Genomic DNA, 16,493 nt, shown 5'->3' on the forward strand with positions numbered 1-16,493 from the left:
GCTACTCTAACCACCAGCCCCCACTCCCCTCCCAGAGCCGGGGGGAGAACCCAGGAGTGCTGGCGCCCAGCCCCGCTACTCTAACCACCAGCCCCACTCCTCCCAGAGCCGGGGAGAACCCAGGAGTCCTGGCTCCCAGCCCCCGCTACTCTAACCACCAGCCCCCACTCCTCCCAGAGCCAGGGGAGAACCCAGGAGTCCTGGCTCCCAGCCCCCTACTCTAACCACCAGCCCCACTCCTCCCAGAGCCGGGGGGAGAACCCAGGAGTCCTGGCTCCCAGCCTCCCCTGCTCTAACCAACCGGCCCCCACTCCCCTCCCAGAGCCAGGGGGAGAACCCAGGAGTCCTGGCTCCCAGCCCCCTCTGCTCTAACCACCAGCCCCCACTCCCCTCCCAGCGCCAGGGGGAGAACCCAGGAGTCCTGGCTCCCAGCCCCTGCTCTAACCCACCAGCCCCACTCCTCCCAGAGCCGGGAGAGAACCCAGGAGTCCTGGCTCCCAGCCCCTGCTCTAACCCACCAGCCCCCACTCCTCCCAGAGCCAGGGGGAGAACCCAGGAGTCCTGGCTCCCAGCCCCCACTGCTCTAACCCACCAGCCCCCACTCCCCTCCCAGAGCCGGGGAGAGAACCCAGGAGTCCTGGCTCCCAGCACCCCGTGAAGTACCCCACCAGCCTCCCACTCCCCTTCCAGAGCCGGGGAGAGAACCCAGGAGTCCTGGCTCCCAGCCCCACTGCTCTAACCACCAGCCCCATTCCCCTCCCCGAGCCGGGGAGAGAACCCAGGAGTCCTGGCTCCCAGCCCCACTGCTCTAACCACCAGCCCCCACTCCCCTCCCAGCGCCACGGAGAGAACCCAGGAGTCCTGGCTCCCAGCCCCCCTGCTCTAACCACCAGCCCCCACTCCCCTCCCAGAGCCGGGCAGAGAACCCAGGAGTCCTGGCTCCCAGCCCCCCCTGCTCTAACCCACCAGCCCCCACTCCCCTCTCCAAGCAGAGGACCCAGGCATCCGGGCGCTGCCCCCCCCACCCCCCCGCGCCGGGGAGGACCCAGGCGTCCGGGCGCCCCCCCCCCCCCCGCGCCGGGGAGGACCCAGGCGTCCGGGCTCACCCACGGAGGTGGGCATCTCCCCCCACTGCAGCACCACGTCCTTGATGATGCGCCCGTAGGTGTTGACGTAGACGCCCTCGTCCTCGTAGCAGAGCAGCATCTCCATCCCCTCCGTGTGGGGCAGGAAGATGATGGCGTGGGGCGTGACCTGCGTCTGGATCTGCCGGCAGAGGGCAAAGGTCACCCCGCCCGCCTGCCTGCCTGCCCTATGGCCTGCGACCCCCAGCTCCTCCGCCCCCCAGCGCCCCGCCCCCAGGGGCACCGTGTGCCTCCGCCCCAGCGCCCGCCCCAGGGCACGTGTGCCTCCGCCCCCAGCGCCCCACCCCCAGCGGCCCCGCGTGACTCCCCCCCCCAGCGCCCCGCCCCCAGGGGCTCCGTGTGACTCCACCCCCCAGCCCCCTGTCCCCAGCTCCTCCGTGTGCCTCCGCCCCCACCGCCCCGCCCCCCCGGGCTCCGTGTGACTCCACCCCCCAGCCCCCCACCCCCAGCTCCTCCGTGTGCCTCCGCCCCCAGCACCCCACCCCAGGGCACCGTGTGACTCCACCCCAGCGCCCCACCCCAGGGGCTCCGTGTGACTCCACCCCCCAGCGCCCCGCCCCCAGGGGCACCGTGTGCCTCCGCCCCAGCGCCCGCCCCAGGGCACCGTGTGCCTCCGCCCCAGCGCCCCACCCCAGGGGCACCGTGTGACTCCACCCCAGCGCCCCGCCCCAGGGGCTCGTGTGACTCCACCCCCAGCACCCTGTCCCCAGCTCCTCCGTGTGCCTCCGCCCCAGCACCCCACCCCAGGGCACCGTGTGACTCCACCCCAGCGCCCCACCCCCAGCTCCTCCGTGTGCCTCCGCCCCCCGCACCCCACCCCAGGGGCACCGTGTGACTCCACCCCCCAGCGCCCCGCCCCCAGGGGCACCGTGTGACTCCACCCCCCAGCGCCCCACCCCCAGGGGCGCCGTGTGCCTCCGCCCCAGCGCCCCACCCCAGGGGCACCGTGTGACTCTGCCCCCAGCGCCCCACCCCAGGGGCCACCCCAGCGCCCGCCCCAGGGGCTCCGTGTGACTCCACCCCAGCGCCGCCCCAGGGCACCGTGTGACTCTGCCCCAAACCCCGCCCCAGGCACCGTGTGCCTCCGCCCCAGCGCCGCCCCAGGGGCACCGTGTGCCTCCGCCCCAGCGCCCGCCCCAGGCACCGTGTGACTCCACCCCAGCGCCCGCCCCAGGGCACCGTGTGACTCCGCCCCCCAGCGCCCCACCCCCAGGGGCGCCGTGTGGCCCCGCCCCCCAGCACCCCGTCCCCAGGAGTGCCGTGTGGCCCCACCCCCCAGCACCCCGTCCCCAGGAGTGCCGTGTGGCCCCACCCCCAGCACCCCACCCCCAGGGGCACCATGTGGCCCCGCCCCCCAGCTCCCCGCCCCCAGGAGCGCCGTGTGGCCCCGCCCCCCAGCACCCTGTCCCCAGGAGCGCCGTGTGGCCCCACCCCCAGCACCCCACCCCCAGGGGCACCGTGTGACTCGCCCCAGCTCCCGCCCTCAGGAGCGCCGTGTGGCTCCGCCCCCAGCGCCCCGCCCCCAGCTCCTCCGTGTGGCTCCGCCCCCCAGCGCCCCGCCCCCAGGGGCTCCTTGTGGCTCCGCCCCCCAGCGCCCCGCCCCAGGAGCGCCGTGTGGCCCCGCCCACTCACGTGCACGGGGATGTAGATGTCGTAGTTGTTTCCCGAGTCCACGTCAATGGCGTGGAACCCGGCGCACGACCCGTAAATGACCTTTAACCTCTGACCCTCCTCCACTGTCAGCTCCACCAGTAGCGGCCGGTGCGGCAGGTCTGCGAAGGACTGAAACGGGGGGGGGAGGGGGGGGAAGTCAGTGCTCGGGGTCCCCCGAAACCTGTCAGCCCCCCCGCTCTAACCACTGCACCCCACAGCAGCCCTTCCCTCCCCCAGCTCCAACCACTGCACCCCATAGCCCTCCCCCCTCCAACCACTGCACCCCACAGCCCTCCCCGCCCTAACTGCTGCACCCCCGTCCCCGCTCTAACCACTGCACCCCACAGCAGCCCTTCCCTCCCCCCGCTCTAATCACTGCACCCCACGGCCCTCCCCGCACCCCCTCTAACCACTGCACCCCACGGCCCTCCCCGCACCCCCTCTAACCACTGCACCCCACAGCAGCCCTTCCTCCCCAGCTCCAAGCACTGCACAGCCCTTCCTCCCAGCTCCAACCACTGCACCCCACTCCGCTCCAACCACTGCACCCCATCCCTCCTCCAACCACTGCACCCCACAGCCCTCCCCCTCCAACCACTGCACCCACAGCCCTCCCCGCACTCCTCTAACCACTGCACCCCACAGCAGCCCTTCCTCCCCAGCTCCAACCACTGCACCCCATGGCCAGCCCCGCTCTACCCACTGCACCCCCTCCCCGCTCTAACCACTGCACCCCACAGCAGCCCTTCCCTCCCCGCTCTAATCACTGCACCCCCAGCTCCAACCACTGCACCTCCTGCCCCAACTACTGCACCCCCGCCCCCTGCTCTAACCATTGAACCCCAAAACAGCTCTCCCTGGTCTCCTGCCCCAACCACTGCACCCCAAAACAGCCCTCCCTGCCCCCATGCTCTAACCACTGCACCCCACAACAGCCCTCCCCACCTCCCCCACTCTAACCACTGCACCCCACGGCCCTCCCAGAGCCGGGGAGAGAACCCAGGAGTCCTGGCTGCCAGCCCCCCTGCTCTGACCCACCAGCCCCCACTCCCCTCCCAGAGCCGGGGAGAGAACCGAGGAGTCCTGGCTCCCAGCCCACCCTGCTCTAACCCACCAGCCCCCACTCCCGTCCCAGAGCCGGGGAGAGAACCCAGGAGTCCTGGCTCCCAGCCCCCCCCTGCTCTAACCCACCAGCCCCCACTCCCCTCCCAGAGCCGGGGAGAGAACCCAGGAGTCCTGGCTCCCAGCCCCCGCCAGGTACCTTGAAGGCCATGAACTTGTGGTAGGGTTTGGGGGCCCAGGCGTAGACCTCGACCGAGTTCTTCAGGGCGATCACCAGGAACTTGATGCGCTCGTACTTCACTGCCGGGAGATACGGGGCCTGGTCACTGCCCAGCCGTGGGGCGCAGGGAGCGGAGCTCTGGGGCCAGTGGGGGGAGCGGGGCTGGGATGCAGAGACCAGCGGAGCTGGGTGAGGGGATCTCTTACCCGTGCGGTGCCACCGGGGCGGTGGGGGGTGGCTGCACACTGGGGTACGGGGGGTGGGTGGGTGGCTGTGCCGTGGGGAGGGGGTAACGTCAGGCTGGAGGGAGAGTTCTGGGGACCCATCTCTGTATTACTGGCCTCGGCACAGAAAGTGGGACGGAAGCCAGGTGGTATTGCTAACACCCAGAGGGACCGGGAGATCCTACGGAATCTGGATGCCCGTGTAAACGGGAGCGATGGTAACAGGATGAAATGTCATCGTGAAAAGGGACAGGGTCGGGCATTTAGGGATTAACAACAAGAACTATTGTTAGAAGCTGGGGAGGCATCAGCTGGAAGTAACAGAGGAGGATCGGCTGATCACACTACGAGCCGCCAGTGTGAGGTGGCTGTGGAAAGCTAACGCGGTTTTAGGATGCATCAGGCGAGGTGTTTCCAGCCGAGATAAGGGGTGTTAGTGCCGTGATACGAGGCACTGGGGAGACCTCGTCTGGAATCCCGTGTGCAGATCTGGTGGCCCGTGGTTAAGAAGGATGAATTCAAAGTGGAGCAGGTTCAGAGACGGGTACTAGGACGATCCGAGGACTGGAAAACCTGCCTCACGAGAGAGCTCGGCTCGTTTAACCGAAGCCAGCGAAGGTGGAGGGGGGAGCTGAGCGCTCTCTAGAAATAGATCAGGGGATAAATACCCGGCAGGGAGAGGACTCAGTGAAGCTCAGTACCAACGTGGACACAAGAACAAATGGACGTAAACTGGACACTAGGAAGTTCAGACTTGAAATTAGACGACGGTTTCTAACCATCCGAGGAGTGAAGCTCTGGAGCAGCCTCCCAAGGGGAGCAGTGGGGGGATGTGCTGAAGTGGGGGATTGTCTTGTTTTTCTGTGGTTCCCAGGGGGTTGCAGGCAGAGGGGCTGGGACTCAGTTTCCTAGGGGGCACGGTTTGCACGCCGAGCGGCTGGGACTCAGTTTCCTAGGGGGCACGGTTTGCACGCCGAGGGGCTGGGACTCAGTTTCCTAGGGGGCACGGTTTGCACGCCGAGCGGCTGGGACTCAGTTTCCTAGGGGGCACGGTTTGCATGCCGAGGGGCTGGGACTCAGTTTCCTAGGGGGCACGGTTTGCATGCCGAGGGGCTGGGACTCAGTTTCCTAGGGGGCACGGTTTGCATGCCGAGGGGCTGGGACTCAGTGTCCCCGGGTGTTACGGGATTAACGAGGGGAGGGGAGAGGCAGTTCGTTGGACACAGGACCGGAGAGGGACTCGGGACCCCGATGGCCTGGGCTGGAGGGGGGAGCAGGCAGAGCCCCCCTGGCTGCAGGGGGACTGGGATGTGCTGGGCTGGGGGAGGCCAGGCCTGAGCCCCGGAGAGTTTCCTGTGCTGGGGTCAACGCTCGATAAACCCTCCTGTGTTACGCTGGGGGAGAGTCGCTCCGGGCTAGAGAACAGGGGGGTGGGGGCCCCGGGGGCCCAGGGCGAGGGGACTCCCGGGGGGGGCCCAGGGCGAGGGGACTCCCTGGGGGGGGCCCACAGCAGAGCCAGACGTGCTGAGGCTCAGAGGTGCGGCTCCCGGAGGTGGAGGGGCCTGACCCCAGGAGCAAGTGGCCCCCCGAGAAGGGCTGTCGCAGTGAAGGGGCACCCCCCCCACGGACTGCACGGGGCCACGCGTGGCCGGGCCGTGGGGGGGGGGCTGTCCCTCACCCACACGGTAGTGGGAGTGGCCAGAGGCCGGGATGGGCGTGGCCAGCCCAGGGGCAGTCCCTCACCCACGCAGTAGTGGGAGTGGCCAGGGGCTGGGAGGGGCATGGTCAGCCTGGGGGCAGTCCCTCGCCCACACGGTAGTGGGAGTGGCCAGAGGCCAGGATGGGCGTGGCCAGCCCAGGGGCAGTCCCTCACCCACACGGTAGTGGGAGTGGCCAGGGGCTGGGAGGGGCGTGGTCAGGGGGCGATCCCTCACCCACGCAGTAGTGGGCGTGGCCAGGGGCTTTGAGGGGCGTGGTCAGGGGGCGATCCCTCACCCACACGGTAGTGGGCGTGGCCAGGGGCTGGGAGGGGCGTGGCCAGCCTGGGGGCAGTCCCTCGCCCACACCGTAGTGGGCGTGGCTGTGGGCCCAGAGAGGTGTAGCCAGGCCGGAGGGGATGTGGCCCGGCCGGGGGCGGTCCCTCACCCACATGGTAGTGGGCCTGGCTGTGGGCCCAGCGAGGCGTGGCCAGGCCGGGGGCGGTCCCTCACCCATGCGGTAGTGGGAGTGGCCAGGGGCGTGGGAGGGGCTGGGAGGGGCGTGGCCAGGACAGGGGAGCGGTCCCTCACCCACGTGGTAGTGGGAGTGGCCAGGGGCTGGGAGGGGCGTGGCCAGGCCGGGGTCGGTCCCTCACCCACGCGGTAGTGGGCGTGGCTGTGGGCCCAGAGAGGCGTGGCCAGGCCGGAGTGGGCGTGGCCAGGCCAGGGGGCGGTTCCTCACCCATGCGGTAGTGGGCGTGGCCAGGCCAGAGGGGGCGTGGCCAGCCCAGGGGCGGTCCCTCACCCACACGGTAGGGGGCGTGGCCAGGCCGGAGGGGGCGTGGCAAGCCCAGGGGGCGGTCCCTCACACGCGGTAGTGGGCGTGGCTGTGGGCCCACAGAGGCGTGGCCAGGCCGGAGTGGGCGGTCCCTCACCCACGCGGTAGTGCACGCAGCCCTCCATGTCGCCCACGGTGGTCCAGCCCTGCTTCTTCTCCACCTCGGGGTCGTTGTGCAGGATCTTGTTGCGCAGCCAGGACAGGTAATAGACCCGCAGCTTGTTCCTCTTCCCTGGGCGAGACGGGGGTGAGCGGGGGCGCCCCATGGCCGGGGGGCGCCGGGGGGCCCTCACCCGAGATGGTGGGGAGCAGGCTGAGCCCCGTGGGGTCAGAGGGGCCGTGGGGCAGCCGGGGGGCGCTTACCCGAGATGGTGGGGAGCAGGCTGAGCCCCGTGGGGTCAGAGGGGCCGTGGGGCGGCCGTGGGGCGCTTACCCGAGATGGTGGGGAGCAGGCTGAGCCCCGTGGGGTCAGAGGGGCCGTGGGGCGGCCGTGGGGCGCTTACCCGAGATGGTGGGGAGCAGGCTGAGCCCCGTGGGGTCAGAGGGGCCGTGGGGCGGCCGTGGGGCGCTACCGAGATGGTGGGGAGCAGGCTGAGCCCGTGGGGTCAGAGGGGCCGTGGGGCAGGCCGTGGGGCGCTACCGAGATGGTGGGGGCAGGCTGAGGCCGTGGGGCGGCCGTGGGGCGCTTACCCGAGATGGTGGTGAGCAGGTTGAGCCCCTCCAGCACGTCCATCTGCTGGAAGCGGCGGCGGCTGATGAGCCCGTAGACCCGGCCCTGCCCGCTGCGATCCAGCAGCATCAGCCCGTTCTCCGTCCCCACCAGCAGGTTCACCCCTAGGGCGGGGGGCAGCGTGAGACCCGGCACCCCCTGCCCGCCCCACGGTGCCCCGCCTGGGCCCCACGGCAACCCCTCTCCTCCCTGCCCGCCCCGCCTGGGACCACTGCCCCCTGCTGGGCCCCACGGCAACCCCTCTCCTCCCCACCCGCCCCGCCTGGGACCACCGCCGCCTCCTCCCCGCCTGGCACCTCCCTCTCCTCCCTGCCCGCCCCACCTGGGACCACCGCCGCCTCCTCCCCACCTGGCACCTCCTCGCCCACCTGGGACCCCCACCTGGCACCTCCCTGCCCGCCCCGCCGGGGACCACCCCCCCCGCCTCCCCGCTGGGCCCCACGGCGACCCCTCTCCTCCCCACCGGGCCCCCCCCGCTCACCCCACAGGGCGGCGCACAGGATCTCCGAGTTGAAACGCTTCTTGTACTTGCGGATCTCGGGGGTGTCGCTGTGGGGCCGCGTGTTTGTGGGGTTCACGTTCACCACCGAGCCCTTGCGCACCTCCAGCTGCAGCTGCTCCAGCTGCCTGGGGTCGGCCCCCACCAGCGCTGGGGGGAGATGGGGGTCAGCGGCGGGGTCCTGCCCCCCCACCCGGAGCCCCCCGCAGCCTGGCGCTCCCCCATAACCCCAGCACCCCCCTGTGACGTTATTGATCTAATCTGGGACTCCCCCCAGCCCGGCGCCCCCCCCAGCCCGGCGCCCCGCTCACCGGTGATGGGGATGGTGTCCCCGCTGCCCAGCGCCCCCCCAGCGCCCCCCCCAGCCCGGCGCCCCGCTCACCGGTGATGGGGACGGTGTCCCCGCTGCCCAGCGCCCCCCCAGAACCACCCCCAGCCCGCGCCCCGCTCACCGGTGATGGGGATGGTGTCCCCGCTGCCCAGCGCCCCAGCCCGCGCCCGCTCACGGTGATGGGGATGGTGTCCCCGCTGCCCAGCGCCCCCCCAGCGCCCCCCCCAGCCCGGCGCCCCGCTCACCGGTGATGGGGACGGTGTCCCCTACTGCCCAGCGCCCCAGCACCCCCAGCCCAGCACCCCGCTGCCCAGCGCCCCAGCCCAGCGCCCGCTCACCGGTGATGGGGACGGTGTCCCCGCTGCCCAGCGCGCCCCAGCCCAGCGCCCGCTCACCGGTGATGGGGACGGTGTCCCGCTGCCCAGCACCCCCAGCACCCCCAGCCCGGCGCCCGCTCACCGGTGATGGGGACGGTGACCCGCTGCCCAGCGCCCCCAGCCCGGCGCCCGCTCACACGGTGATGGGGACGGTGTCCCCGCTGCCCAGCGCCCCAGCCCGGCGCCCCGCTCACCGGTGATGGGGAAGGGGTCCCCGCTGCCCAGCGCCCCAGCACCCCCAGCCCGGCGCCCGCTCACGGTGATGGGGACGGTGTCCCGCTGCCCAGCACCCCCAGCACCCCAGCCCGGCGCCCGCTCACCGGTGATGGGGACGGTGTCCCCGCTGCCCAGCGCCCCAGCGCTCCCCAGCCCGGCGCCCGCTCACCGGCGATGGGGACGGTGACCCGCTGCCCAGCGCCCCCCCCAGCCCGGCGTCCCCCTCACCGGTGATGGGGACGGTGTCCCCGCTGCCCAGCACCCCCCCAGCCCGGCGCCCCGCTCTCCGGTGATGGGGACGGTGTCCCCGCTGCCCAGCACCCCCCCAGCCCGGCGCCCCGCTCACCGGTGATGGGGCCGGTGTCCCCGCTGCCCCGCGCCCCAGCCCGGCGCCCGCTCACCGGTGATGGGGACGGTGACCGCTGCCCAGCGCCCCCAGCGCCCCCAGCCCGGCGCCCCGCTCACCGGGGATGGGGACGGTGTCGCCGCTGCCCAGCGCCCCAGCGCCCCAGCCCGGCGTCCCGCTCACCGGTGATGGGGACGGTGTCCCCGCTGCCCGTGGTCTGGTAGATGCCCAGGTCCACGAACATGGTGAAGGAGCTTTTGCCAGGGGCCTTGACCAGCCCCCGCGACTGGTACTGGGGGGGCGAGAAGGACGGGGTGAGAAACGGCCCCTCTGCCCTCCCCCGCGGCCCCACCAGCCCCCATATCCCCTCCCCTCTGCCCCGTCAGCCCCCATCCCCTCCTCCTCCTCCTCCTCCCCAGCCTGGTTAGGGCCCCCGCGCCCGAGGGCTCACGTCGCCGGCGCTGTCCTTGGCGGGGGAGCCCTGGCCCTTGGGCTCGGTGGGCGAGTGGCTGGGCTGCACCACGTCCGGCAGGTTGGTGTAGCCGTTGCTGTCGGCGTGGAGCCGGCTGCGCTCCTCCTCGGGGGTCTAAGGGGGGCGGGGGGGTCAGCGGGGGGCGCAGCGCCAGGCACGCCCCCCAGGGCCATCCCCTCCCCGCCTCCGGCGCCCCCATCCTGCCCCCCAGCACCGGGCACGGCGCTCCCATGCCACGCCCCAGGGCACAGCCCCCCAGGGCCATCCCCTCCCCCCTCCGGCGCCCCCATCCTGCCCCCCAGCACAGGGCATGGCGCTCCCATGCCACGCCCCAGGGCACAGCCCCCCCTCCCCTAGTCTCCGCCCTCCGGGCACAGCCCCCCCCGCTCTCAGCCGCTGCACCAGCACGGTGCCCCCGCCCCTCGGGCACAGCCCCACCGCCCCAGGCCCCCGCATGCTCAGCCGCTGCACCAGCACGGTGCCCCCGCCCCTCCGGGCACCAGCCCCCGCCCCCGCATGCTCAGCCGCTGCACCAGCACGGTGCCCCCGCCCCTCCGGGCACAGCCCCCGCCCCGCATGCTCACCCGCTGCACCAGCATGGTGCCGTCCCCGCCCCCTCCGGGCACAGCCCCCCCACGCTCACCCGCTGCACCAGCACGGTGCCGTCCCCGCCGTAGGAGCCGCTCTCCGACCCGCTGCCCGACGGCTCCTCCACCTCGTGCACCACCATGGTGCTGACGCTGTCCGTGTCGCCGTCCCCGCTCGGCCTGGGGGGCGAGGGGCGCGGGTCAGTCCTGCCCCAGAGCCCCCCACCTGCCCCAGAGCCCCCCGCCCCCCCACACCCTACCTGGCCCCGGCGGGCTCCCCCGCCCCGTCCTGCGGCTCCCCCTCGGCCTCCTCGTCGTCCTCCTCGCTGCTGTCCGGCTCCTCGCTGGAGGAGGAATAGTCCATGGCCTTCTTGGGGGGCTTGGGGGGCTCCTCAGGCCGCTCCTTCAGCAGCACAAAGTTCTGGGGGGCCAGGGGGGGTTAGTGCCACGTCCCCCGCGCCCGGCCGACAGCCACAACACACACAAGCAGCCAGCGGGGCCCGGCCCCCCAAAGCCCAGGTAAGAGCAGGGAGGCTGGGAGCCAGGACTCCTGGGTTCTCCCCGGCTCTGGGAGGGGAGTGGGGGCTGGGGGGTGAGAGCAGGGGGGCTGGGAGCCAGGACTCCTGGGTTCTCTCCTGGCTCTGGGAGGAGTGGGAGGGTGGGGAGGGGGAGCCCGGACTCCTGGGTTCTCTCCCTGGGCGCTGGGAGGGGAGTGGGGGCTGGGGGGTGAGAGCAGGGGGGGGGGGCGCCAGGACTCCTGGGTTCTCTCCCCGGCTCTGGGAGGGGAGTGGGGGCTGGTGGGTCAGAGCAGGGGGGCTGGGAGCCAGGACTCCTGGGTTCTCTCCCCGGCTCTGGGAGGGAAGTGGGGGCTGGTGGGTTAGAGCAGGGGGGCTGGGAGCCAGGACTCCTGGGTTCTCTCCCCGGCTCTGGGAGGGCAGTGGGGGCTGGTGGTTAGAGCAGGGGGGGCTGGGAGCCAGGACTCCTGGGTTCTCTCCCCAGCTCTGGGAGGGGAGTGGGGGCTGCTGGGTTAGAGCAGGGGGGGCTGGGAGCCAGGACTCCTGGGTTCTCTCCCCGGCACTGGGAGGGGAGTGGGAGCCCGGACTCCTGGGTTGTCTCCCCGGCTCTGGGAGGGGAGTGGGGGGGGGCTGGGAGCCCGGACTCCTGGGTTCTCTGACGGGAAGCACGGAGCAGACAGGCCGGGCCGGGCCGGGCGCTGGCACAGACACACGGGCACTAACCTCGCCGATGGCGCGTTTATAGCTCTGGTGGCGCGCGGGGAGCAGAGGGAAGAAGGGCGCAGACGTTAACGCGGTGCCAGCGAGACCCCCCCCCCGCCCTGCCCGCGCCCCCCGGACACCCCACCCGCAGCCAGGGGCCCGGACTCCTGGGTTCTGTCCCCAGGGCACAGGGCTGAAAGCCTCCTCCCCAATGGCCTGGCCCAGGACACCCCCCCACCCTGAGCACGCTCCCACGGGGCGCCCCACGCCCGCCCCCCCACGCCTGGACACTCACCGCGGGCCGGCCGGGGCGCGAGCGGTGATCCTCCACCTTGGGCTTGCTGACCGGGGGCAGGATGGGGGAGGTCTCCCTCTTGGACGCGGCTGGGGGGGGAGAGCGGGTCAGTGCCGGGGGGGGCTCTGTGGGGCTGGGATCGCAGGGGGGGCCCTTGGCATTTCGGGAATAGACCCCTCCCCCTATCTGGGTCTATTTCAGGGAGCCCCCAGTGACCCCCGTGCCCCGCCCCACACCCCCGGTGCCCCCCTGTGCCCTGCCACACCCCCGGTGCCCCCTGTGCCCTGCCACACACACACCCCGGTGCCCCCAAAGCCCTGCCCCAGTTCCCAGTGACCCCGTGCCCTGCCCCACCCCTGGTGCCCCCCAAGCCCAGTCCCAGTTCCCAGTGACCCCCGTGCCCTGCTCCACACCCTCCGGTGCCCCCAAAGCCCTGGCCCAGTTCCCAGTGACCCCTGTGCCCTGCCCCCCCTCCCCGGTGCCCCCAAAGCCCTGCCCCCGGTCCCAGTGACCCCTGTGCCCTGCCCCACCTCCCCGGTGCCCCCAAAGCCCTGCCCCAGTTCCCAGTGACCCCTGTGCCCTGCCCCACCCCCCCGGTGCCCCCAAAGCCCTGCCCCAGTTCCCAGTGACCCCGTGCCTGCCCCACCCCCGGTGCCCCAAAGCCCTGCCCCAGTGCCCCCTCTTCTGCCTGGTTCTGCACCAGCCCCCAGGCCGGTCCCTACCCCCTATGCGGTTGCGCTCCAGGGAGCCGGCTTGGGGCAGGTTGGCGCTGCCCGCCTGCAGCAGGCTGTCGGCTCGCTCCCAGCCGGGGTCGCTGCGCCGCAGGTCCGGGTTGCTGCACGGCATGATGGGAAAGCAAAGCAGAGCAGAGCACGTCAGGCGGTGCCCACACCCCCCCCACCCTGGCCCCCGAGTCCCAGCCCGTCACCAGCGCAGCACCTTGTCCCAAGCAGAGCCACCACCGCCGGCCACGCTCCATTACCTACTGGTGCTTGGCATGGGGGCCGGGGCCCGGCGCTGCCCCCGCCTGGGCGGCTGGGGAGGGGGGCCCGCGGGCAGCACCCTCTGCGGCCGGCTGTGCATGTGGATGTGCCAGGCCGACTTGCTACGGGGTCTGTGGAGCGGAGATGAGGGTCATTGGGGTCTGGAGGGCAGCCGGAGGCAGGGGATCCCTGGGTCACCGGCCGCCCCGCCCCAGAGGTGGGCGCATCTCAGCGCCGGGCGAGGGGTCCCTGGGTAACCGGCCGCCCCGCCCCAGAGGTGGGCGCATCTCAGCGCCGGGCGAGGGGTCCCTGGGTAACTGGCCGCCCCGCCCCAGAGGTGGGCGCATCTCAGCGCCGGGCGAGGGGTCCCTGGGTAACCGGCCGCCCCGCCCCAGAGGTGGCTGCATCTCAGCACCGGGCGAGGGGTCCCTGGGTCACCGGCCGCCCCACCCCAGAGGTGGCTCCATCTCAGCGCCGGGCCAGGGGTCCCTGGGTAACCAGCCGCCCCGACCCAGAGGTGGCTGCATCTCAGCGCCGGGCGAGGGGTCCCTGGGTAACCGGCCGCCCCGCCCCAGAGGTGGGCGCATCTTGGCTCCAGCTAGCGGGACCAGCTGAAGTGGGACCAGCCCTGGGTGGCGGAGGCGAGGTGGGGTGCTGCCCAGATGCAGGGCCAGAACTCCCTGCCCCCCACAGCTCCGGAACGAACTGACAAGAGATGGGAGGGGAAACCGAGGCAGAGCGCAGCAGCGCGAGCTGCTGAAGGTGACCAGAAGGTCATTGGCAGAGTTGGGAATAGAACCCAGGTGTCCTGGCCACTAGAGTCTGTCAGACGCCTGAGGGAAGAGAGGGACGGTGGGGTACTGGGGGGACCCCAGGGGACCTGAGTGCGCTGGACATGGGCTCCAAGGGATTAAGAGGGCTGGAGTCCTGGTGGGGCCGGGCCCGGGGGGGCAGGGTCACTGTGGCGGGCGGGCCCGGGGGTGAAGGGATGCCAGGCCCGGGGCCCGAGCAGTCTGGGTGTCAGGGGCGACGGGCCCGGGGGGGCAGGGTGGCTGGGCCCGGGGGGGCAGGGTGTCGGGGCGCAAGACCCGGGGGGGGGCAGGGTGCCGGGGGGGGGGCCCGGGGCCTTACCTGGCTCTGACAGCGTGGCCCTGCCGGGCGCCGCCCCCGACCCCGCTGGCGTTGAGCGTGGTGGCGATGGACGACGTTCGCTGGGGCACCTGGCGGTGGGGGGGGAGCAGAGCGGTGAGGGGGCGTCGGCCCAGGAACCCCCCCCCCCCGGGCGCCGAGGGGAACCGTTACCGTGGGCGGGGCCTCCAGCTCGGCGCGCCCCAGGCCCCCGGGTCGGGGGGGCCGGGCCGGGCGGGCGGGCCGGGCGTCTCCGAGGTGGGGTCCGAGTTCTGGCGGATCATGGGGGCGCGGGGGGGCGCCGGGTCCTGCACCGGGAAGGCCGCCACGTTCTTGGTGGGCTGGTCCTGCAGGGACTGGGAGCGCGGCACCGGCGCGGCGTAGGGCTTCAGCGGCACGCGGTGCGCCAGGTGGCTCTGCGGGGAGGGGAGGGGAGCCGTCAGCCCCCGCCGGGGCTCCCCACCCCCCCTAGGGACCCGCCCGGGTCCCCCCCCCCACACACACCTTGTGCTGCCCCTCCTGCGGCTCGACGGGGCGCTGCATGGGGGGGCTCTGGGCCGCGGGGCCGGAGCCCAGGGCCACGGACTCCGAGCGCGTCTGCAGGGCCGGGTCGGACGCGGTGCCGCCCAGCTTGGCCTGCGCCGCCGGCGAGTTCTGCTTGTTTAGCCGCGTCCGCTCCTCCACCTGCAGGGGGCAGAGCGCATGGCAGGGAACCCAGGAGTCCTGGCCCCCAGCCCCCACTCCCCTCCCAGAGCCGGGGAGAGGACCCAGGAGTCCTGGCTCTCAGCCCCCCCTGCTCTAACCCCCCAGCCCCCACGCCCCTCCCAGAGCCGGGGAGAGAACCCAGGAGTCCTGGCTCCCAGCCCCCCCTGCTCTGACCCAGCAGCCCCCACGCCCCTCCCAGAGCCGGGGAGAGAACCCAGGAGTCCTGGCTCCCAGCCCCCCAGCGCAGACCCACCCGCCCCCACACCCCACCCCCAGCCCGGGCGAGAACCCAGGAGTCCAGGGTCCCCGCCCCCCCTGCTCTGACCCAGCAGCCCCACTCCTCCCAGAGCCGGGTAGAGAACCCAGGAGTCCTGGCTCCCAGCCCCCCCTGCTCTGACCCACCAGCCCCACTCCCCTCCCAGAGCCGGGGAGAGAACCCAGGAGTCCTGGCTCCCAGCCCCCCTGCTCTGACCCACCAGCCCCCATGCCCCTCCCAGAGCCGGGGAGAGAACCCAGGAGTCCTGGACTCCCCCCATCCTGTCGTCACTCCTGCTTCTGGGACAGTGGGGTGTCTGAGGGACGCTGGGGTGACGGGTGGTTACCCGGGGGGTGAGACCCAACTCCTCTCTGGCTGGCGGGTCTGGTTGGGCTCCGCCCCTCCCGTACCCAGCCCGTGCCCCACGCCTGCCCCCCGTGCCCGCCCCTCGCACCTCCCGGGCCCAGGCGGGCTTGTCGGCGGCGTGGGCGCCGCTCCGGTTGTAGTGGTAGAGCGGTTTCTTCTCGCTCGCCGGCGCCCCCTGCTGCTGCTTCTGGAGCTGCTGCTGCTGCTGCAGGGACTTCAGGTAGGCGTGTTCCTGCTGCAGCTGGCGCTGCAGCCGCTCCGACTGCCGCTGCTCCTCCAGCTGCTTCCGCTTGTACTCCTGGGGGGGCGCAGGGTCAGGGGGCTCCCGGGGGCTGGGCATGGGACCCCGGCGTCCTGCCACGTCCAGACGCCCGCAGGGGGAACCCGGGCGTCCTGACACACGGGCTCACACGCAGGGGGAACCCAGGCGTCCTGACACACGGGCTCACACGCAGGGGGGACCCCGGCGTCCTGCCACGCCCAGACGCCCGCAGGGGGAACCCGGGCGTCCTGACACACGGGCTCACACGCAGGGGGGACCCCGGCGTCCTGCCACGCCCAGACGCCCGCAGGGGGAACTCGGGCATCCTGACACACGGACTCACACGCAAGGGGAACCCAGGCGTCCTGACACACGGGCTCACACGCAGGGGGAACCCAGGCGTCCTGCCACGCCCAGACGCCCGCAGGGGGAACTCGGGCATCCTGACACACGTGCTCACACGCAGGGGGGACCCCGGCGTCCTGCCACGTCCAGACGCCCGCAGGGGGAACCCGGGCGTCCTGACACACGTGCTCACAAGCAGGGGGAACCCGGGCTTCCTGACACACGTGCTCACACGCAGGGGGAACCCGGGCTTCCTGACACACGTGCTCACACGCAGGGGGAACCCAGGCGTCCTGACACACGTGCTCACACGCAGGGGGAACCCAGGCGTCCTGACACACGTGCTCACACGCAGGGGGAACCCAGGCGTCCTGACACACGTGCTCACACGCAGGGGGAACCCAGGCGTCCTGACACACGTGCTCACACGCAGGGGGAACCCAGGCGTCCTGACACACCCAGACGCCCGCACGGGGAACTCGGGTATCCTGACACACGGGCTCACATGCAAGGGGAACCCAGGCGTCCTGACACACGGG

General features: G+C 72.6%; 1 protein-coding gene across 1 annotated transcript in view; it reads right to left on the bottom strand.

Moving 5' to 3' along the window:
• Positions 1 to 16,493, bottom strand: part of MINK1 (misshapen like kinase 1) — a 57,042-nt gene that overhangs the window by 2,499 nt on the left and 38,050 nt on the right. Inside the window, 18 exon segments of the mRNA XM_039499868.1 lie at positions 1,107 to 1,266; positions 2,778 to 2,927; positions 4,060 to 4,160; positions 6,937 to 7,071; positions 7,530 to 7,673; positions 8,051 to 8,218; positions 9,522 to 9,630; positions 9,790 to 9,924; positions 10,454 to 10,577; positions 10,658 to 10,818; positions 11,636 to 11,659; positions 11,910 to 11,998; positions 12,632 to 12,744; positions 14,024 to 14,112; positions 14,195 to 14,223; positions 14,226 to 14,436; positions 14,525 to 14,704; positions 15,436 to 15,645. Of these exon segments, the coding sequence (XP_039355802.1) occupies positions 1,107 to 1,266; positions 2,778 to 2,927; positions 4,060 to 4,160; positions 6,937 to 7,071; positions 7,530 to 7,673; positions 8,051 to 8,218; positions 9,522 to 9,630; positions 9,790 to 9,924; positions 10,454 to 10,577; positions 10,658 to 10,818; positions 11,636 to 11,659; positions 11,910 to 11,998; positions 12,632 to 12,744; positions 14,024 to 14,112; positions 14,195 to 14,223; positions 14,226 to 14,436; positions 14,525 to 14,704; positions 15,436 to 15,645 (2,332 nt within the window).

Source organism: Mauremys reevesii, linkage group 14, assembly GCF_016161935.1.
Source record: "Mauremys reevesii isolate NIE-2019 linkage group 14, ASM1616193v1, whole genome shotgun sequence".
Lineage (NCBI taxonomy): Eukaryota > Metazoa > Chordata > Testudines > Geoemydidae > Mauremys > Mauremys reevesii.